The 23,351-nt window shown below is 42.7% G+C and overlaps 1 protein-coding gene across 5 annotated transcripts in view; it reads left to right on the forward strand.

Annotated features, from left to right (window-relative positions):
* Positions 1-21,404, forward strand: part of LOC100766053 (kinetochore-associated protein 1) — a 72,808-nt gene extending 51,404 nt beyond the window's left edge. For 3 of the 5 annotated variants that reach the window (XM_027413963.2, XM_027413962.2, XM_027413965.2), the window contains 19 exons: positions 316-487; positions 574-632; positions 1,179-1,392; positions 1,896-1,969; positions 2,159-2,369; positions 2,490-2,599; positions 6,492-6,538; positions 8,345-8,423; positions 9,943-10,061; positions 11,053-11,188; positions 11,745-11,840; positions 12,345-12,401; positions 15,068-15,122; positions 15,305-15,368; positions 16,720-16,849; positions 17,737-17,826; positions 18,304-18,449; positions 19,049-19,202; positions 21,189-21,404. In XM_027413963.2, coding sequence (XP_027269764.1) covers positions 316-487; positions 574-632; positions 1,179-1,392; positions 1,896-1,969; positions 2,159-2,369; positions 2,490-2,599; positions 6,492-6,538; positions 8,345-8,423; positions 9,943-10,061; positions 11,053-11,188; positions 11,745-11,840; positions 12,345-12,401; positions 15,068-15,122; positions 15,305-15,368; positions 16,720-16,849; positions 17,737-17,826; positions 18,304-18,449; positions 19,049-19,202; positions 21,189-21,212 — 2,037 coding nt within the window. In that variant the 3' untranslated portion in view covers positions 21,213-21,404. Of the gene's footprint in view, positions 1-315; positions 488-573; positions 633-1,178; positions 1,393-1,895; positions 1,970-2,158; positions 2,370-2,489; positions 2,600-5,170; positions 5,269-6,491; positions 6,539-8,344; positions 8,424-9,942; positions 10,062-11,052; positions 11,189-11,744; positions 11,841-12,344; positions 12,402-15,067; positions 15,123-15,304; positions 15,369-16,719; positions 16,850-17,736; positions 17,827-18,303; positions 18,450-19,048; positions 19,203-21,188 lie in introns of those variants that run through there. The other 2 variants (XM_027413966.2, XR_003485061.2) reach the window with 2 other exon arrangements.
* Positions 21,405-23,351: the final 1,947 nt, after the last annotated feature.

Genomic DNA, 23,351 nt, shown 5'->3' on the forward strand with positions numbered 1-23,351 from the left:
GTCTTATTCTGTGAGCCAGATGGTACCCTCAGTTCCTCTGAATGTGATGTCTCTAGTTTATACAGCATGCTTTAGGAGACATTGATATGGAAAAAACTAGATTGGTGTGTATATGTGTGCGCGCGCGTGCGTGTGTGCGCGCGTGTGTATTCAGGCACATATATGTGCTACCACATGCATATGGACGTCAAGTTGGCAGGCATGGTGGCAAATGCCACTGACCCTAGAAAAGCCTTCAAGGAATAGGAAGTGCACGTGGTGCTTATGTTCCAGGACAGGGAGACCCTTACAGGTCTCTTGCTCATTTCCATACAGGCTCTGAATCTTCTGAGACACTTGAAGTCATACAAAAGAATCTCCCCCCCAGTGGACCTCGAATACCAGTACATGCTGGAACATGTAATAACTCTGCCACCGGCTGCCCAGACTAGACTGCCTTTTCACCTAATATTATTTGGCACAGCACAGAACTTCTGGAAAATTCTCTGTATGTTCATTAACTTCTTAGGAATTTTACTAAATAGCCAACTGATTTTTTTTTTTCACATGTCATGTCCTTCTACTTGTTTCTAGCCTCAGAGCTCAGTGAAGAGTCGCTTCCAACCCTGCTCTTAATTTCTAAGCTAATGAAGGTAATGGGTAGAGCCTCCTAAAGAGCTTCTTTTTTTAATTTTTTTCCTTTTTTATTTAAATTCTTTAATTACTACTCATATTTACAAATCCCCCAATTCCCTTTCCCTCCCACCCTCCCATGTTCCCCAACCACCCCCCAGACCCCTCTACCTCCTCCCCAGGGATACTGAGGCCCTCCACAGGGGACCTTCAAAGTCCATCATATCATTTGTGGGAGGGCCTAGGCCCTCCTTGCTGTATCTGGGCTGCAATAGTATCCCTCCATAGGGAATGGGCTCCCAAAGTCCATTTGTGCTCTACGGATAAAGACTGGCTCCACTGTTAGAGGTCCCATAGACTATCTTGGCCTCCTAGCTGGCACCCACATTCAGAGGGCTTGGTTAAGAGAGCTATTTCCCAAGCATTATGACTAGAGTCTCCGTGCTCTCAGGAGGTCAGGTCAACTGTTTCTGCGGGTTTCTCCAGCACCGTCTAAGGAGCTTCTTATCTACGTTCCCTGAGCCTGGCCTGGAGACCTTACACTACTTCCTCTCCTCTTTCTGAAGTTCTCCCTAGATACTCTCTACGTGTCTACAGCCAAACATGTTTTTGAAAAAAACCTGAAGCCAAAGCTCTTGAAGTTAGCACAAGCCCAGTCAGCCCTGATGAGCAAGGAAGTGGATAAGCTCACACAGACCATCGAGTCATACCTCCTGTCCATAGTCAACCCGGAGTGGGCCGTCGCCATCGCCATCAGTCTTACCCAGGAAATCCCAGAAGGTGCACAGCACTCTGCTCCTAGGACTTGCAATGCTTGCTAATAGTTTGGGTTTCAGTTTTGTCCCTTTTTTGTAGTGCCAGGGATCTATTCAGGGTCTTGTACATGCTAGGCAAGTGTTCTGCCCTGTTTCTATTTTCCAATCTTTATCAGCTAGGAGCTGCCTGGAAACTCCTGGTGTTTGAAAAGTTTATCAAGTCTTATCCTATAAGCAACAACATAACTCAGGCCCATTCATAACTTGTTTGAAAAGATATTCGAAAAGGCAGTGTGGATGGTATTATTCTGTCTGCCACATACATAGAAAACTTAGAAACAAGGAATAGACCGGAAGCTGAGGAAGGATCTCTGTGGTGTTTGATTTTTCTATTTTGTATCCTGCTATCCCATTTCCCTCATCTTTTATTTTTACGGGGTGTTCATTTATAATTTTAAAATTTTTGCTGCTTTGGTAACATGTTGTCTCAGACTATTTAGATTTGCTCACAAACCTTTTTTCTTCCAGGCCCCTTCAAGATGACTAGTTTGAAATTCTGCCTGTATTTGGCTGAAAGATGGCTGCAAAACATCCCATCTCAGGTGAACTGTGGTTACTTAGCAATTATTTCATCCCAGGGCCCAGAAAGGAGAAGAAAGCCCACAGTTGTGTATGATGGGTGGTTAAGGCTACTGATAAAGCAGGGAGGGCTTTGATCACTAAAGATGGAGTGTCATCCTCCCTTGAGATTTTTATGTAAGCCTTTCTCTCCATTTGGAATTTTTTTAAAGGATGAGACACGTGAAAAAGCCCAGGCCTTGCTGAAGAAGCTTTATCTCCAGTTCCGGCGCTCAGGCACCGAAGCAGTGCTCATAGCCCACAAGTTGAATGTTCCAGAATATTTAAGAGTGGTAGGAAAGCCAGCACATCTCATTGTGAGCCTCTATGAACATCCCAGCATAAGCGGAAGACTTCGTAATACATCTGGCAAAGATTATCCTGGTGGGAACAAAACTTCCTTTTTTGGTCCAGGAAGAGCTGCTGTTTTAACTCCCAGTTGTCGAATGCTGGAATCCTGAGTTTTCACTTTTGTACTTTTTTTTTTTTTCTTGATTATCTTAGATATTCACGAAGCAGCTAAAGAAATAGCTGAAGTCAATGAAATTAATTTGGAAAAAATTTGGGACATGTTGTTGGAGAAATGGTTGTGCCCCTCAACAGTACCCAGTGAGGTGAGTGAATGTTATATGTAAGAGGCCTGGCTTTTTTGTTTTTGATTGATGAGATTAACTTTCTGGTTTTAAAATAATTTAAAATGGAATAGGAAAGTTTAAGAACAGTGCAGAAATATTCCTATACCACTGTTTACCCAGATTCATTAGTTTTTCACATGTCTCTGTGTTTACTTCATCTTCTACTTCTCTCTATTGTACTCCTTTTGTATTCATTTCTTCCTATTGGGGAGTATATTGCATATGCCATGTCCCTTGGCTCCTTAATAATTAAGTGCCTGTTCCTTAAGAACAAGCATTTAACTTACCCCTACAGTTTTAACTTAAAAAAAAAAAAAAAATCACAGCACTTGGGAGGTAAAGGCGGAAAGATCATTGCAAGTATAAGGCCAGCCTTGTCTACACAGCAAAGTTAGACCAACCGGGCTACCTACTAAAGACCCTGTTTCAAAAGGAAAACTTAGAGGATTAAATATTCAGACAAGTCTATAGCCCATCTTACAGTTAATCAATAATGTTCAATATCCAGTTCCACAGTCTCTGCACTTGTCCTCTCTGTAGTCTGGCTTAATCTCAAACTTCCCACAACTCCCTGGTCTCTTATGACATTGACAGGTTTTGTTTGCTTTTTAAATATTTTTATTGTATGTACTGATGTATGGAGGCAGTGCTCCGGGAGGTCAGAGGAAAACCTGTGTGAGTCTGCTCACTCCTTCTACCATGCGGGTTCTTGGGACTAAATTTGGGTCATCAGGCTTGGTGGCAGCTGCCTTTATCTGCTGAGCCATTTGCCAGCTGTTGACTGGTTGTCTTTTAAACTGTCCTTCCACTTTGGTTTACCTAATATTTTTTCTTACGATAGAGTTCAAATTTTAGCTAGGTTTGTGGTGCCTGCCATTAACCTCAGCACTCGGGAGGCAGACGCAGGCTTATTCTGTGTAGTTAGAGACCAGCCTGCTCTGCATAGCAAGTTCCACGCCAACCAGGGCTACATAGCAAGAACTTGCCTCAGAATAAATAATCATCGAAATCGAATTTTTTGTTTGGGTGTCGTGCTACATAAATGATGTTGGAATATGATATTTGGAAGAACATATCTGTTTGGCCCTTATAGATAGTATTAATTTACTAGTGTGTGTGGGGGGGTTATCTACGCGCACATGTGCTATAGCACACATGGAGGTCAGGGGACGACTCTGGGGTCATTTCTGCCCTCTCTAAGGTTGTATTAATTTAGATGCACGTTGTGGCTAAGTTGTTTCTCTAGTACATTCTGTTCTTCGCTTTGTAGTTAGTTATTAGAGGAAATATTCTGAGATAATACAGCATAAAATTCTCTACAAATTCTTCCCCTTACTTCATCTACCCACCCCCACTGTTAGCCTAGCAACCATTGGTGACTTTTTAACATGTTTAAAAGGGTGACACATTAACAGTTTTGAAGGGTATAAGTCAATTGCTTTATAAATGCCATTATTGCTTTGCCTACGTTTTTTCTGTGATTTAATGTAGGTTATGCACTTTAGTCATACTGTATCGGTGATGTATTCTTTTCAGTGGAACACAGTAGGCGGCCCATGATGCTGGGGTTTTTTTTAGAAATAGTGTAATTAGCATCTAAAATTTGTGGAAGGATTTAACAATCTCAATCCAGATTTTTCAATAGTTTCTCTGAATTTTCAGGTAGAACTTAATAGATTCTATAATTCCTGTGCTTACATAGGAAAATAATATTCTTGAAATGTATTTATTAAAAATGGTATAACTAATATGAAATTAAGTATTATATTTAGTGGATTTGTTCAAGCTGGGGTGCTAATATGTTGCCCAAACAAGTTCCAGGTCAAAGCAGTTCTGCCACAGCCTCCCAAGTAGCTGAGACTAACTGTATCTGGGCAGTGTCTATCTGTTTTCATCTTACTGAGATGATTGACTGACTTTTGTGCTGGGTACTGAACCCTACTGTATGCTAAGCCTGTGCTCTACCACTGAGATATATCCCAGCCCTTGGCTTTTATTTTAATTTATTTTTAATTACATCCAAATTGCTCGAGGGAATCGGCTCTCTCCTTCTATCATGTGGGTCCTGGGGATTGGACTCAGATCTTCAGGCTTGGCAACAAGCTACCTATGAGTCACCTCAGTGGCCCTGTCTCCCCCCCACCCCCCAAGACAGGGTTTCTCTGTGGCTTTGGAGCCTTTCCTGGAACTAGCTCTTGTAGACCAGGCTGGTCTCTAACTCACAGAGTGCCTCTGCCTCCTGAGTCCCTGTTGGCTTTTAATTAGTTGCTTTTATATAATTTTCATTCTATTCCACAGTGTGCTGCTACTGTTTTAGCATTAGGTCTTGAACTCTAGCTCATCATGTAGCTGAGGATGACCTAGAACTTATGTATCTCCCAAGTGCTGGGTCTGTGCTGTGCTGGGGATTGAACCCAGTGCTCCATTGCTACTGTGCAAGCACTGCATGTCTGGAGTTCAGCACTAGCCTCATTCTACCAAGAACAGGGACTGCTTCAGTGGGAATATAATGTAAGCTTGTGTCTATAACCAGCATTTCTGTGTTCCAAGCTCCACATTAGCTCAGATAGTCAACTGAAAGGTTCTGGCAACTAAGAACCAAACCTGGCACAGTGCTTTGGGAGTCCTGATGAATACATGTTAAATTGGTGAGTGATTCATTTAAATTCTGTGGAGTAGCTCAGTGACAGAGCACTGGCTGGCATGTCTGACTGAGGCCCTGGGCATTGGGGAGGCTGAGGCATGGGATGAGCCAGCCTAAGCTACATAGTGAGACTCTTGTTTCAAAAACAAAACAAAAGAAACACGGAACCCTTTTTTTTTTTTTTTTTCTTTTATATATAGCTGTTGGGCCTGAAACTTGAACTTGGTATATACACCAGTCTTTCCTTTAACTCACAGAGATTCATCTATCTCTGTTCCTCAGTGTTAGGATTAAAGGTGTACTTTACCATACCTGGTTCAGTTCCTTTAAAAAAAAAAAAAAAAAATTAGGGGCTGGAGAGAGCACTGGCTGTTCTTCCAGAGGTCCTGAGTTCAATTCCCAGGAACCACATGGTGGCTCACAACCATCCGTTATGAGATCTGGTGCCCTCTTCTGGTGTGCAGATATACATGGAAGCAGAATGTTGTATACATAATAAATAAATAAAATCTTTAAAAAAAATTTTTTAAAAATTGATTTATTTTGAGTACAGTGTGCTGTCTGCATGTTATGTCTGCAGGCCAGAAGAGGGCACCAAATTTCATTGTAGATGGTTGTGAGCCACCATGTGGTGCTGGGGATTGAACTTAGAACCTCTGAAAAAGCAGCAGTGCTCTTAACCTCTCCAGCCCCTTCTTTTAAAATTTATCCAACAAATGTCACCTCTACAAGGACCCAAATGTTTGTTTACTTAAGGCCATGTGTGTGCTCTGAATCCTAAATTGGACTTTCACCTAAGAAGTGCTCAGAGTATATTTATTGTGTGAATGAATGAGTGTGGAGCCTTCATTTAAGCAAAAGCCATCATTAAACAATTAATCACAGTGTGTCCGCCACATAACATCCTTTTGTTTTTAAATCTTCTATTATTTTATGTGTATGAGGGTTTTGCTTGCATGCATGTTCATGCACCACATGCATGCCTGATGCCTGCTAAGGTCAGAAATGGGCATCAGGTCCCTGGAACTGGAGTTACTGACACCCTGTGGGTGCTGGGAACCAAACCTGGGCCCTCTGCAAGAGCAACAAGGGCTCTTTCTCTTAATGCTCCAGCCTTATAAACATAGTTTTGTAATTTTGGGTTTTTGTCAGGTATATTGCTCTAAGATGGAAGTTTGTTATCTACAACCTGCAGTTTTTAACTTTTATTCATCTCTGTTTTCAAAGAAAGCATCAGAGTTCTTTGAACTTGAAGAGGATGAAGTGCTGCATAGGTATGCTTCCCTTCTTTGTGGCCTACTCCTTGATACCCAGTGGGGATCTTATTAGGAAACAGATTTAGAAGTTAGAGTTGAAGAGACTTCTTGATATAATCTGGGTCAGTCTCAGAGAAGAATCATTCATTGCTATGGCAGAGTCTCCACAGGCTGAGGAGGGAGTCAATAGCCAAGACTGAGGATGTGAGCCCCTGTGAATGTTCTAGGACTTCTGCAACAGAGAGTGTCCCAGGCAAAGGAAAACACTTCTTCCAGCTAGAGCCTTGGCCCCAGGGCCCTGTGTATACTTGCCTTCTAAGAAATGGTGTGGCTCAGATACAAGCCCCAGATTCCTTTGTCTGAGACCAAGATCTAAGGAGTTGTGTGCTTGTTGTCAAATGTGCTCATTGCTTGTTCTATTGAGGAGACTATATGTAGGCTCGAATCAGAAGGAATGAGGTAGCTTGACCCCAGCATAGGAAGAGGGTGTGGGCAATAAGCTGCCAGATCTGCCATTCTTGCCCTAGGCCAGAAGCAGCTGAGAGGCCTGTGAGACCGACCCAATGGCTGCCTCCTCTCCGAAAATCAAATAATGATGACAGACTTGCAAAGCCCAGAACAAGAAGTTAATTGCTCCTAGTTTTGAGTAGAGTTGGCCACCTACCAGCTTTCTGCCTCCTTTCTTCTGAACCCACCTCTGTGCTTGTTTGGAAGGGGGAGTTGTTACCTTTACTTGTTTTTTTTTTATTTGGGGTGTAACAGTTTGGGTAGTTACACAGATCTTAAACTTGGAATCCTCCTGCCTCAGCCTCCCAAGTGCTGAGATGATAGGTGTGTGGTATTGGGCCTAGCAGGCTCTTGCATAGCAGCCCACCCCCCACCCCTGACATGGCTCTGGCTGTCCTGGAACTCACTCTGTAGATCAGGTTTACTTCAAACCAGAGATCCACCTGCCTCTGCTTCTGTCACCTGAGTGCCGGAGTTAAAGGCATGTATCACACCTGGCTTCTTGCTTAGTCTTTTAAGGGTAAGTGTACCTTTGTCCAACTCAGATATAGTTCCTGGCCTGTCTAATGAAACAATTATGTGGAAAGCCTGAGAAGCAATTCAAACAGTAACTGAAGGAATCCCCAAAGCACACCTGCGAGACCAGAACTTCTGTCTTTTCCACCTGAGAGCTCCCTCTCCTCCAGTTTATCTAATCCCTCTGGACCTTCCTAGGAGTGGCCTGACAGCCCTGGAGCTAGAGTCGGAATTATTTCATTTACAGGATCCTCCTGGGTACTGGGAAAACAATTTCCTGTGTGTGACACTCACTGCCCAACACTGGTTTGTGTCATTTTCATCCCTAATACCGGAGGGCTGGCTGGCTGTGTTGCAGAGAACTCTGAAGCCAGTATTTGTTCCATACATTGTCGTCTTTTGCTGTGAAGAAACTCAAGAAAAAGCTAAACATCCATACTAGAGACATGACTCATTGATTAAGAGCACTTTCTTCCCAGCACCCACATGACAGCTCACAACTGTCTGTTCCAGGGGATATGATTCCCTCTTCTGGCGTCTACACATACACACAGTCCACAGACACACATGCAGGCGCGCGCGCGCGCGCACACACACACACACACACACACACACACACACACACACACACACACACACTAAACTTTTTGTAAACACCTTTGAAATGGGGAACAAAGATGCCATTGGCCGATGTCCTTCGAGCTGATATCTAGGATGTTTCCATTTACTGTGGACAGAAGCACAGCTCTGTCATATTGGCAGTCTATCTTTAAGTTTTAAAATATCTTTTTTTTCCTCTAGAGTCGTGTATCTCCTACAGTCTCGTCCGATCGATTATAGTTCAAGAATGCTGTTTGTATTTGCCATCTCAGCCACAAGTGTAAGCTCTACAAATTTAATCGAAACATGTGGGCATCTCAGCTTGACATTTTCTCCCTGTGTGTCTTTTCACACTTGGTTCATAAACACAATCGAAATAATCCTTACCAGACTATGCTGTTTGATAGGCAGGAATCACTGTGTACACCACACTGCATTTAGTACCTCGGATTTAGCGTCTGCGTTGCAGGCCACATGATACACCTGTTGGTAGCTCCCAAAGGTGCACTTTTTTCATGGTTACTAACTCCCTGATCAGTCATCATTTCTAATACCAGGGGACTGTACAACCTGGTCCTGGGAAGAAGCTCCACTTGTCTCCATGCCCCTGTGTGACCTGCTCTGGGTCTAATCCCACACTAGCTTCTCCCTATGCTAAATTTTAATCTCCCTGAGGGGACAAACAAACTCTTTAGTCTTCATGATTTTTGATATAACAGTTTTGTTGGTAGTTTGGTATTGGGCAGGGCAGAAGGTGTTCATTTTTATTTTTGTTTTTGAGACACAGTCTGACTTAGACTGTGTAGCCTAGACTGATCTCAAATTCCAGGCAAGCCCCCTGCCTCAGTCTCCTTAGTGTTGAAATAGCAAATATGAGCAACTGCACCCAGTTAACCCTGGGTGGCAGCTAGAGTCAGCAGAGGAAGGCTGAGGAACACAGGGCACATGGTCCCTAGACGGGCAAGAAGAAGACCTGAGATACTGGATGTCAGTGTATGGCCGTTCTTACAAGGGACTCTGTCCTTCAGTCATTGTTTAAGTACAGCTGCTTAAAGTACACTTCTCAGCAGGGAAGTGCTTTCTTCCTGATGCACTGTCAGTAAGCAAACTGTCCATTTTGCCAAGAAGAATACGAATAAGTGCATTGTCGTTAACGTTAACATGTGTTCAGAGGTGAATTAATTGGCATGCTATATACAAGAGTTGAGGGATTTAGAAAATTAATTTTTATTGCTTCATCCAAAACATTTCAAGAGCCAGGCAGTGGTGGCGCACACCTTTAATCCCAGCACTTGGGAGGCAGAGGCAGGGGGATCTCTGTGAGTTCTCGGCCAACCTGCTCTACAGAGCGAGTTCCAGGACAGCCAAGGTTACATAGAGAAACCCTCTCTCTAAAAAGAAAAAAAAATCATTTCAAGGGACCTCTTTGGTTTCCAATGCCGTGGCTGCCAGCAGCTGGGGGTCACTGCCTTGATTCTGCCTGCAGTGTTACCCACTACTCCTTTAGTATCAGCAGTACAAATATCAGCATCTTGTAAAAGCAAAAAAAAAAAAAAACCAAGGAACCTGCTTAATATTTTGGCCCTTTGCCTTCTAAAAGAGTCTCAGGAGTTCCCTCCAGGGGTCATGTGGAACTACCCTGTTCTCTGCACTACACTGGTTAAGGGTAGAGATAACAGTTCCAGAAAAATGGAAAACAATCCAAGGGAAGGGAGATTTTCATTACCTAAGTTGAAGTCATTTGTCTGACCTCAGCTGCAGCTGTGTAGCTTGGCTCTCCAAACCTCTTGGTTTTACAGACACTGGGCATGCGCCAGCTAACCTTTGCCCACAAAACACGAGCTCTTCAGTGTCTCTTCTATTTGGCTGACAAGGAAATGATAGAATCTCTCTTCAAAAAGCCCACTGAAGAAATTAAGTAAGTAGAACTTGATTTATTGTATTAGAAAGAAGCAAACAAATTTTATTTTTTCTATTTATACCTGAGCTATAACTTCTGAGCCCTTGATGGAGTGAATCGCTGCCTCCTAGTTGCTATAAGAATACAGTCTGATTATCTTTTTTTTTTTTAAAGATTTTATTTATTATGTATACAACATTCTGCTTCCATGTATATCTGCACACCAGAAGAGGGCACCATAACGGATGGTTGTGAGCCACCATATGGTTGCTGGGAATTGATCTCAGGACTTCTGGAAGAGGAGCTAGGGCTCTTAACCTCTGAGCCATCTCTCCAGCCCCCAGTCCGATTATCTTGATTCTTAACATTTTGGCAAAAGGGAAACAGGCCTATGAGAACGTCTTGTCTCCATCGTTTCTTAGCAACATTTAAAGACTGAATGTTTTCTTCTTCAAATTGATTTCTATCTATATTATATCCTGTGAAGATATTTGGAAGCCTAAATGAACATGAAACAAGATTGCCTCCTGTCCCTTTCGGTAGCTTTGGTTTTAGATGTAAATGTAAGCCATAAGAATGATCCTTACAGGGCTGGAGAGATGGCTCAGAAGTCAAGAGCACTCACTGGCTGCTCTTCCAGAGGTCCTGAGTTCAATTTCCAGCAACCACATGGTGGCTCAAAACCACTTATAATGGGATCTGGTGCTCTCTTCTGGCATAAAGGTGTACATGCAAAATAAAATAAGTAAACCTTTTTTCTTTTAATTTTAAAAATTTATTTCTATGTGCATTGGTGTTTTGCCTACGTGTATATTTGTGTGCAAGTGTCAGATCTTGGAGTTACAGGCGGTGTGAGCTGCCATGTGGGTGCTGGGAATTGAACCTAGGTCCTCTAGAAAAGCAGTCAGTGCTCTTAACCGCTAAGCCATCTCTCCAGCCTTAAGTAAATAAATCTTTAAAAAAAAGAAGCAGCAGCAGCATGATCCTTACAAGCACCTCTGTCTTTTAGGTCCTATCTGAAATGTATAACATTCCTGGCATCATTTGAGACATTGAATATTCCCATCACATATGAATTATTTTGCAACAGTCCCAAGGAAGGAATGATTAAGGGCTTGTGGAAGAACCATAGCCACGAATCTATGGTACGTAGAGTCACTAAGCATGGCCAAGCATGGCGCTCCTTTCCTTTCATATGCAGTGTGAGTTGCTCAGTCACCTACCACAACTCAGCTGACCAGAGACCTTTTGCCTCCAGTAGGTCCAATGCCCTAGACCTCTCCTGTGTTTGCAGCCCTTGGAATGGAATTTTAAGGCGATTTGGAAGGTCCTTTCTGCCTTTCTTAGAGTACATGGGCTAGTCATGCCTGGAGACAAGGAAGAGCACTTGTACTCCCTTCCAAGGCTTGCCCCCTAGGGAGGGTGGCATTCTCTCCCGCCTAGTCACCTTTGGAAAACTGATCATTGTTGCAGTTGGAGCTGGGACAGGAATGAAGCCAGTAGGCAGGCTGATCTTGATTAGAAACAGGAAAGAGAAGAGCCTTCTTTTTTCTTAGTTAGGAAATGGAGTCCTTCACTGAGACTAGGCATTAGACATTTGTGGGCTATATCCATATGTCTTATGAGGCTGTTGGACTTGCTTGCCAGTGTCTTAAAGCAATGTAATTTTGTTGTTTTCTTGTTTGGTGTTTTGGCTTTTAGGCAGTACGATTGGTGGCAGAGCTTTGCTTAGAATACAAAATCTATGACCTGCAGCTTTGGAATGGGCTCTTGCAGAAGCTTCTTGGCTTCAACATGGTAAGACTTGGGCTTCCTGAAACACAACATCCCCAACACGTGTTGAATCAGCACCAATTATTGATGTATGCTGCAGGCATTTGCTCTTGGGCTCCTGCCAGACTTAGACTGTTAGAGAAAGTCAAATTCAAAGTGACCTTGAGGAGCTGGGAACATAGCTCAGTACCCAGCACAGTGCCCCATGTCTGCAATCCCAGCACTCGGGTGATAGAGGCAGGAGACTCAGAGATGTGGTCATGTTCCTTTGCATATCTAGTTTGAAGCCATCCTGTGCTACATGAAACCCTGTCTCAAAAAGAAAAAGAAGGAAAAAGTATGCACAATTGCTTAATGTGATGGTAATCCCAACTGTTGTGGTTGCCCATGAATTGAAGCCAGCCTGGGCTGTGGAGTGAGGTCCTATCTCAAATACAGTTTAAAAAAAGTTCAATATTTTGTGTTGAGGTATTGAAACTTAGCGTTTTGGTAATCCTTAAAATCTTTAAATTTTCTTTCCTTTTACAGATTCCTTACCTAAGGAAAGTTTTATCTTCCATTTCTAGCGTCCATTCATTATGGCAGGTATGCACTTTTCCTTTAAGTTCTGTCTCTGTGCTCGGTAGTTTCTGGGCACCTTGTGCTGAGCCATCAGCTTCTTAGTAAAGAACAGAACAGATGTACCCGTGTGGGACAGCCTCCCAGCATCCTCAGCTGGCATTTCGCCATCTTGAAGGCGCCTCTTCCTGAGTTCTCTAGGCTTCATGAGTCATTTGGCACTACTACTGTAGCATTTGTCACAGAATCGTTTATTTTAATTACACATTGGACTGCCCCCTCACCTTCAAGATCTGTAAAATTGGAGGCTTATTTGTTCTGTCTTTTCAGTCTCTTGAGTTGTGTATCTACATAATCATTGTACAGAAGTAGATCATTTAAGGGGCCAGTGAGAGATGGCTCAGTGTTAAAGGCATTTGCCACCAAGACTGACAATTTGAGTTCGAATCTTGGGTCCCATGTGGTAGAATGAAAGGAAAAAACACCCACAAGTTGTCCACCAACTGTGGTGCATCACTAGCTCACAATTAAAAAAAAAAAAATCATAACTTTCTAAAAGTTTTAAAAATAATTAGGTAATTTATTCTTAATATAATTGTGAGAATATACTAAGTGAAACATTAAAATTCCCCTTTACTTAGCCAGGTGTGGTGGCATGCATCTTAATTCCAGCACTCAAGAGGCAGAAGCAAGAGGATCTCTGTGAGTTTGAGGCCAGCCTGGTCTATAGAGCAAGTTTCAAGACAGCCAAAGATACAGTGAAAAACCCTATCTCAAAAAACAACAATAAGGGGCTGGAGAGATGGCTCAGCAGTTAAGAGCACTGACTGCTCTTCCAGAGGTCCTGAGTTCAATTCCCAGCAACCACATGGTGGCTCACAATCATCCATTTTAAGATCTGGTGCCCTCTTCCCTCTTCTGGTGTGCAGATATACATGGAAGCAGAATGTTATAAACAAATAAAATCTTAAAAAAAAAAAAAAAAAAAAAGCCGGGCGTTGGTGGCGCATGCCTTTAATCCCAGCACTCGGGAGGCAGAGGCAGAGGCAGGTGGATCTCTGAGTTCGAGACCAGCCTGGTCTACAAGAGCTAGTTCCAGGACAGCCTCCAAAGCCACACAGAGAAACCCTGTCTCGAAAAACAAAAAAAACAAAAAACAAAAAACAACAATAAAATACTCCTTTACTAGTCCTTCTAGAGTTACTTTCCTGTTACATGAGCATACTTGTGTGTATGTGTGTACATACATAAATGCAGTCAAGTTTTTGTTTGTTTTATTTTTTGGAGATAGGATTTCTCTGTGGCTTTGGAGCCTTTATTGGAACTCGATCTATAGACCAGGCTGGTCTCGAACTCACAGAGATCCGCTTGCTTCTGCCTCCTGAGTGCTGGGATTAAAGGTGTGCACCATACCACAGTCATGTTTTAAGGTGCTATTTTTTTCTTTAATTATGCGCATGTGTGTGCATGTCTCTGTGGGTATCTGCACATGAGTGAAGTGCCTGAGGAGACCAGAAAAGGGTTTTGGGTTCCCTGGAACTGGAATTACAGCAGTCATGGAGCCCCCTGACATGGAAGCTGGAAAATGAACATTTGTCCTCTGCACGAGCAGCCAAAACTCTTAACCACTGAGTTGTCACTCCAGTCCTTAAGGTGGTGTTTCCACAAAATAGGAGTATCTGGGAGACTGTTCAGTCTCAAGACAGGTAGATCTGTCTTTGTTTATTAAGGTAAAATTCACCCTTTCAAAGGTATGTTTTTAAATGGGTTTTACTATATTTACAAAGTTGCAAAACCATCTCTATTGGCTAAAATAGAATGTTTTCCTCACTTTAGAAAGAAATCTCAGAGCTAGGAGTACATACAGGTCAGGGTAGCATACATGAGGCCCTAGGTTCTGTCCCCAGTACTGCCTAAAAGAGAAAAAAGAGCCCCATATCTGATAGCCATCCTTTCCTTCATCCAGCCCTCAGCAACTCCTAATCTTTGTATAGATTTATTTCTTTTAGACATTTCACATCAAATGGATCACACAGTATATGGCTGTCCTTCTGTGCCTGGCTTCTACTGTGGCTAAACACTACATTGTAGCATTTTCCATTCTTCATTTCTTTTATTACCAAATATATGCAAATATAGTAGACCTATGATTTCTGTGCGGGTTAGCTCTAGGACACCACACTCTGCAGATTCCATAATCTTTGCCTGAGTCCCATATATGAAAAAGCATACTGTTTGCATGTAACATATTCACTTCCTTCTATAAATTTATCTTTTATTTTTTATTACATTTTACTTAGTTATTTTGTGTGTGTCACGTATTATGAGTGGCAGTCAGACAGCAACTTGTGAGAGTCAATTCTCACCTTCTACCATATAGGTCCTTAGATCAAACTCAGGTTATCTGTCTTGGCAGCAGGCACCTTTATCCACTGAGCCACCTCAGCAGTGTATATTTTAAGTCATCTCTAGGTTACTTTAACACACAGCACTGTACACATTGCTGTATAAATAATTGTCATACTGTATCATGTAGGAATCATGACAGGGAAAATGTCTATACCCGCTCACTATGGACATACGATTTTAGTCTCAACATGTACAACATACGTTTTGATTGAACTGTTCTGTGACTTTGAAGCAGAGTTTCTAGTGTTCAGGACACGGGTTCTTCAATGCCCATATTTCCACAGGTTCCCTACTTCAGCAGGGCTTGGCAGTGTGTGATCCAGATCCCTCTGCTCTCAGGTGAGCTTCTGGCCTCTCTATGTTCACAGTAGCATGTTTGGGTGGTTTTGTGGTAAGACAGGGTTTTGCTCTATAGCCCCAGGCTAGCTTTAAACAGTATTCCTGCCTCAGCCTCTCAAGGGCTGGGATTACAAGTTTAGCCACCAGGCCTGGCTGATGTGGTCATTACCTTTTCTCTTCAGCTTCCTGTCCTTTAAGACCCAGCCAGTTATCAGATTGCTGTGAGAGTCTCGTCGCCATCCTAGAGTGAGTAGATTTGTGTTTTCTTATAAAGAAAGTGAGACTTATTGCTTCGAAGTTCCTTTCCAGTTATTATCTCTGAACACGGTGGCCTCCATATCCATGGTTACTCCCTGGATGTCAGTCATCCTGTCACCATTTTCCATGTTGTTTTTAGTTTCCTTTTTACACAGGGTCTCATGTAGCCTGGCTAGCCTTTAACTTGTCTTGTGCTGAGACTCTTGATCCTCTTGCCTCCACCTCTAGAGAGCTGGGATGATGGGTGTGTGTACCACATGTAGCTTCAGAAACTTTCTGTTTTGTTTTAATAAAAGGTCTCATGTAACTCAAGCTGGTCTCAGACTCTATGTGCAGCTGACTTTTAATTCTTTCTACCTACACCTCTCAAGTGCTGGTATTACAGGCTTGTGCCACAGAGCCCAGTTTTATGACATGCTAGTGATCTATCTCAAGGCTTTGTTTGTTCTAGGTAAGCACTATACCAACTGAGCTACATTCCCAGCCTCAGAGTAGTTCCTTTTTTTTTTTTTTTATTTTTTTGAGCAGGGTTTCTCTGTGTAGCTTTGGAGCCTATCCTGGCACTCGCTCTGGAGACCAGGCTGGCCTCGAACTCACAGAGATCCACCTGCCTCTGCCTCCCGAGTGCTGGGACTAAAGGTGTGCGCCACCAACACCCGGCGCATCTATTATTTTTGTAACACCACTTTCCACATGTGCTGGAAAGTTTTCTCCAAAGCTGATGGTCACAGCCCTCTGAGATTAGTGCCTGATATTAATGTAGGTTTACAGTGCCTCTTCTTCTTCTTTTTTTTTTTTAATTTTATTTATTATGTATACAACATTCTGCTTCCATGTATATCTGCGCATCAGAAGAGGGCACCAGATCTCATAATGGATGGTTGTGAGCCACCATGTGGTTGCTGGGAATTCAACTCAGGACCTCTGGAAGAGCAGTCAGTTCTCTTAACCTCTGAGCCATCTCTCCAGGCCCCAGTGCCTCTTCTTGCTAAGTTCTGTAGTGTTGTCACGTGGATCCTGGGCATCTAAGAATTTTGCTTGTTTGTTTTTGTTGCTCCACCACCGCCCCCAGACAGGTTTTCTCTGTGTAGCCCTGGCTTTCCTGGAACTCTTCTCTGTAGACCAGGCTGACCTGGAACTCACAGATCCTCCTGCTTCTGCCTCCTGAGGGCTGGGCTGTTCTCAGAGGCTCATTCCTCATGAGTAAGAATGTGCTGTGTATCAGCACTCAGGCATTTACAGTAACTGACAGTGGACGGGAAGCCCCATGCAAAGTGAGAAAGGCTAATTTGGTCTAGTAATCCGCCAAGCCATTAACTAATTATTGCCTCTCTCCTAGATGCCCAGTTTCGGATGACCTTGACATGATCGGAGTCGCCAAGCAGTATGTACAGCTAGAGCTTCCAGCTTTTGCACTGGCTTGTCTAATGCTAATGCCCCACTCTGAAAAACGGCAGCAGCAGATTAAGGTATCTTATGTGTTGTTCCTTCAGGGCTGCCTGCACATACTGCCTGTCCCTCACAAGAGATTTCCTGTCACCAAACCTACAAAGCATGCGTACTCAGTGTGGGTGAGGTGGGCTAATGGGAAGTAACAAGGCTGATTGATGTGAGCTGAAAGATAGCTTAAAAGAGTTTGGACATTACTCTGTTATCTCCGGGAAATCGATTTTCTAGGCAGAGCAAAATGAAGCAAGAAAAGCAGCATTTTATCAGGACTGTCCTCAGCCATGTGTGGCACATGCATCTTTTTCTTTTTCAACTTTTGTTTGGTTTTTCAGCACAGGGTTTCTCCATGTACCCCTGGCTGTCCTGGAATTGTAGACCAGGCTAGCCTCAAACTCAGAGACCTGCCTGCCTCTGCCTCCCAAGTGCTGGGACTAAACTCGTGCACCACCACCACCCAGCTCATCTTTTTTTTTTTTTTTCAATTTTTAATAGAACTGATGAACTTTTAATTTAAGGGAAAGTATGTATAGAAGTAACCCTGAAGAGAGTTACACAGCTCCAGTGAACATCGCTCTCCTGCCTTTTGGCCTGGTTTTGTCGTCCCCCCCCCGCCCCCCCCCCCCCCGCCCCTCTTTGAGTCCATGGTCTCATGTGTCCCAGACAGGTCTCCAATTCACTGTGTAGCTAAGGACCACCTTCCTCCACCTGAGTGCTGTGATTACAGGTGCACTCACTATGCCCAGTTTCTTAAGTCAGAGGCTAAAACCTGGGGTTTGGTACACGATGGGCGAATACTCTACCAAGTGGGTTTATGCTCAGCTCTTAAAGAGTTTTATAAAATCTTGCAGACTTGACAGAAATTAGATGTAATAACCCTTTTTAATTATGCTTTAATTTTTTGCCCTAGAATTTCCTGGATTCATGTGATGCTCAGATCATTTTACAGCAATTAGAAGAACATATGAGCACTGGCCAACTAGCAGGGTTTTCCCACCAAGTAAGGGACAGTTTCATTTCATTTTGCTATGTCTGATCATAGATGGTAATTCTTACCCCTCAAATAACACTCTTTCACTCTTATTAAAAACTTAGTGTTTTAATAGTACCTGGCTGGGGATGTCACTTAGTGCGCACTTAGTGTCACTTGCCTCTCATCCTCCAGAGCCTGGATTCAAAACCCAGCATTACATAAAAATAAAAATAAAAAAACAGTTGTGGCTGTCTTGTTTACTGCTGTGCCCACTGGAGAAATTGTGCCTATAAATACTTGTAATTGGATCCTCTTCCTCACTTAAAAATCCACAAGTGGGTAACAAGAAGAGCTTTCTCTCCATGTACTGCACTAAGCCACATGCCCTGCTCCTGGAGACTTAATCCCAGAGAACTAACAATTCATCTCTGTCAGAAACTTGTCATTGACAAAAGGCTTAAAATTAAACACATTTTTGATATAATGATAACTTGCATTTCATAGATTAGAAGTCTGATTCTGAATCATGTCATAAATAAGAAGGAATTTGGAATTTTGGCAAAGACAAAGTATTTTCAATTGTTGAAATGGCATATGATAAACACCAACAATATCACTGAATTGGTAAACTATCTGGCAAATGACTTGAGGTAAGTTAACATGGGGGGCTCCGACTTGCTGTAGAATGTCCTTCAAATGTGTCTTGATGCTAGAGAAGAAAGCATGATAAACCTGTGTGGTTGTGACCAAGGCTGCAGCATTAGCCGCAACATCCCTGCACATTCCCGGGAGTTGGTCTTCCTGTGGCTGGGAACCTTGGGACATGAGTCTATCATCCAGTAATTAAAGGAGCTGTCTGGATCCTCAAAATAGGTTTCTCATAGTCCTGTTCTGAACCCTAGATTACAACTTTATTCCTTAATGTTTGCATGGCACGTTGCTGGTGTTATGTAACAGGATTCTTGCTAAGCTTGGTTAGTTAGCTTTCTACACCCACAGGTTCAGAAACAGTGAGCTGCTTGAACTGGGGTCAGGATTGGATATGGAAAGTTAGAAGAGGAATACCAGCTGGCCACTCAGGGGTCCTGTCTCCTCCCACACACCACGATTCTAGCTGCTTGTTCATCCTCAGGATCCAGTCATGATTGCATTGCAGAATATGGATGAATGTTAATTTATGAGTTCAAATTGAAATTTTATGTGAAGAATACAACTTGATACATTTTGACATCTCTATATATTGTTGAAGTCATCACTACAGGAATCACCCAAAAGGGCCTCTTCACAGCTGCCTTGTTCTTTCTGGTTCCAGTTTAGATGAAGCATCAGCTTTGATAATTGAGTATTCAAAACATTGTGGGAAATCTGTGCCATCAGATGCAGCTCCTTGTGAAATCCTGAAGGTAAAACTAGCTAATTATTGCTTCAATTCAAATATGAGACTATATTTTAATTAAATTAGTGTATGTGGGGTGTGTGGGGTATACTCATGTTCACATGCACACACAGTCTTTCCACCATGGATTCTGTGGATCAAATTCAGATTGTTGAGCTTTACATGGCAAGCACTTTTTTTGGTTGTTTGTTTGTTTGTTTGTTTTTATCCTGGCACTCGCTCTGGAGATCAGGCTGGCCTCGAACTCACAGAGATCCACCTGCCTCTTCCTCCCAAGTGCTGGGATTAAAGGCATGTGCCACCACTGCCCAGCTATGTGGCAAGAGCATAACTGTGGTTTCCTTCTGAGTACTGTGTCATGCCAATATCACATCTACACAAACCTAGATGGTCTTGGTATGTCACCCAGTGTGTCCTCTCGATGCAGGTAGAAGACACAGGAAGCCTGGGTCTGGTCAGTACAGTACTTCAGTCTCTTCTACACTACAAAGTGTGTTCTTTAAGCAGGAGTACATGCTAAAGCAATGCTTCTTAGCCTTCCTAAACACAACAGTTCCTCATGTTGTAGCGACTCCCAACCATAAAATTATTTTTGTTGCTACTTTATGACTGTAATTTTGCTTGTTATGAATCATAATGTAAATATTTTGGAGATAAAAGGTTTTCCAAGGGGGTCATGACCCATAGGTTGAAAACCGCTGCACTAAAAGAATGATTAAAAAGTATGTGTGGTCAGTAGACTAGCAACATCATTTATTATCACCTTTTTTGTTGTTGTTGTTGTTGTTATTCTGAGACAGGGTTTCTCTGTGTAGCTCTGGCTGTCCTGGAACTCACTATGTAGACCAGGCTGGCCTCAAGCTCACAGAGATCTGCATGTCTCTGTCTCTGCCTCAGGAGTACTGGGATTAAAGGCAAGTACCACTACACCCAGCTTCATTATCAACTATTATGTGCACATGGTTATCTATGCTATATTTGGTTTGTTGACATCAGCATCCCCATAAACATGAGCAGTGTGTTGTACTAGTCTACTACAGAAACTATGATGTCACTAAAGCCCCACAGGCTAAGTGACCCTGCCTGAGTCATTTGCTGCCTAATGGCCCAGCTGTGAATGCAGCCCCAGGATCTTGGCATGCTGCACTCCATCTGTACATTGTTACCTTCCATAAATAACTAGCTGTGTTTGTGTCCAGTCACTTGTGCTCTGTGGCCATGTTAGTTAGACTCTGTTGTGACAGACACTGAAGAGAAACAGCTCAAAGGAACAAAGATTTGTTTTTGGCTCCATTTCCAAGATTGCAGTCCACAGCCATGGCTCATTTTCATCCTTTGACCAGACAACATGATTTCATAAAGCTGCTCATCTCAAGGTAGAAAGTCAGACAGGGAGTGGCAGGGCCAGGAAACAACTATCAAGGCACAGCCTCAGTGAGCTGAGTCCTCTAACCCAGCCCATCTCTAGGCCAGCGAAGCCAACAAACTGACATCCAGTAGGCCAGATACAGATCAGTGTCACCCAATGCTGACACCATAGCAGCACAGTATTGACTGTGAAAAAAAAAAAAAATGAGACTATTGATTGAGACAAATTTGTAACCTGTAAAGTTTGTTTCTCTCTAGTTGTACCTGCCTTCAAATGTGAGGTGCATTTATATGTGTACATTAGCAATAGCTGAGCCATAGGTTCTGTAGCTTATCTAACAATTTTCTATTTAAAATTTGAACCTAGGGCTGACAAGATGGCTTAGCAGGGAAGAGCAGGTGCTGCCAAGCCTGATTGTGAGATCTTAATCCCCAAAACCCCCAAAGCTGTCCTCTGACATTTGTGTGCATGTGCTCTCTCTCTCTCTCTCTCTCTCTCACACACACACACACACACACACACACACACACACACACACACACACACACACACAGTAACTGTAATAATAACGATAATGAAACCCTGACACTCATATGTTATGCTTCTGTTTTTTTCCCCCTCTAGACATTTCTTGGTGGATCCTCGTAAATCAAACAATTTTTTTTCAAAAACAAGAGGAAGTTTGGAGTCTGCGACTAATTTATTGCAGTATATAAATTGTGCAATCTATATTTCATTATCCTGAAATGAATATCTAAGACATTCAATACTAATATAACCATGACTTAAGTATCTTGCATGCTGAATTAATAAATATTTTAATATTGGTTCCTTGTGTAATTTGGAGTCTCAGTTTTTTACACTGTACATGAAAATAGTTCACTCGCTAGTCAGTGATGGCGAATACCTTTAATCCCAGTGCTCCAGAGGCAGACTGATCTCTGTGAGTTCGAGGCCAGCCTGGTCTTCAGAGTGAGTTCCAGGACAGCCAGAGCTACACAAAGAAACCCTGTCTCAAAAACAAAACAAAATAGTTCAGTCTCAGGCTGGAGAGGTGTCTCAGCAGGTAAGAGCACTGACTGCATTTCCAGAGGACCCACCCAATTCAGTTCTCTGCACCCACGCTGCAGCTCAGAACCATTTAAATCCAGTTCCCAGGAACCTGGTGCCCTCTTCTGGCCTCCAAGGGCACCAGGAGTGCACATGCAGGCAAACACTCATACAGTTAGAATAAATAGTCCACCCTTCTCTTAAAAAAGAATCCTGTTTTAATTCTTTAAAACAGGATCTTTAATTCTTTAAATTTAATTCCTGTTTCTTCCATGTATAAAAACCCTGTCTTGGGGTGGATGATGGCTTAGCTGGTAAAGTCCTGCCATGCAAGCACCACGAATGGAATTCAGGTCCTCAACATCATCTAAGAAGCCAGGACTGTGGCTTGGGCTTGTATATTTCTGTCAAATTAAGAGAAATTGACTAAGCAACTCAGTGATAGCTTTCAGGAAAAAACTAAAAGAATTGTTTATTTAAATAAAGTATTTGAAAAAATGCATACAGAAAAATAATTGGTGGATTTTCCCCCTTTAAAATGGTTATATAAGGTTGCCTAGGAAGAGTCTCACTGTGGGGCCCTGGATGCTTGGAACTCACGGTTTAGATCCTCAAACTCACAGAGATCCACCTGCCTCTGCCTCCATAATGCCACACCACACAATAAAATTACTTTTAAAAAATGGACTATTGAGCCAGGCATTGGTGGCGCACACCTTTAATCCCAGCACTCAGGAGGCAGAGGCAGCCAGATCTCTGGGAGTTCGAGGCCAGCCTGGTCTCCAGAGCCAGTGCCAGGTTAGGCTCCAAAGCTACACAGAGAAACCCTGTCTCAAAAACCAAAAAAAAAAAAAAAAAAAAAAAGGACTATTGTTTTGTTTTCCTTGCCCTTAGTCATGTTGCCTGGCTGATCTAACTGTAACTCAATATGGCTTCAACCTTAGAATTTCCTGCCTCTGCCTCCCATACATACATTAAAGTTACTGTTAAATCAGGGATAGAGCTGGTGAGTTTGCTGAGCAGATAAAGTCACCTGCCCCCAGCCCTGGTAACTGTTTAATCTCCAGGTCCCACAGAATGGAAGTTTCAGGGTTATCTTTGACTATGTAAGGAGTTCTAGGCCAGTGTGGGACACATGAGACTCTAAAAAGTAAAATAAAAATCATTTTTAGCTGAGTATGGTGATACATGCCTTTAATCCAAATATCTGAGAGGTAGAGGCAGGAGGATCTCTTAAAACAAAACAAAAACAAACAAAAAAACACCGTTGGTCAGCCAAGAATATAGCCCTGTGGTGAGAACTCCTGAAAGACCATCTCTGGTACTGTTGGTGTCAGGTTTGTATGTTTTATCCTCTAAATTCACCTCAAAAACAAAAGTAAGGTGAGGCCCATGCTTCCAGAAGATAGAATATACATATTTTGTGCTATTCCTCTTAAATACAAATATAAACTCTGCATACAAAACTAAAAAGTAGAGAAATACAGGTGGCCAAGGACCTCAGCCCTGTGCACACTACACATTTGTTGGTGGCACTTTGCTATGTAGCCCTAGGTTGTCTTGACGCACTGCTAGAAAAAGTCCCAATGTAAAGTACTCTCAGTAGCCAGGGAACCAGGGCAGAATCAGCCTGATGAGGAGGTGTCTGCTCATCCGGGCACAAACAGAAGCATAGTGCCACCCCAGCAAAATGTCTCTCAATACACTTAAAATGGGTGAGTTACTGCAGTCAGTTTC

This window comes from Cricetulus griseus, chromosome 4 (genome assembly GCF_003668045.3).
Source record: "Cricetulus griseus strain 17A/GY chromosome 4, alternate assembly CriGri-PICRH-1.0, whole genome shotgun sequence".
Lineage (NCBI taxonomy): Eukaryota > Metazoa > Chordata > Mammalia > Rodentia > Cricetidae > Cricetulus > Cricetulus griseus.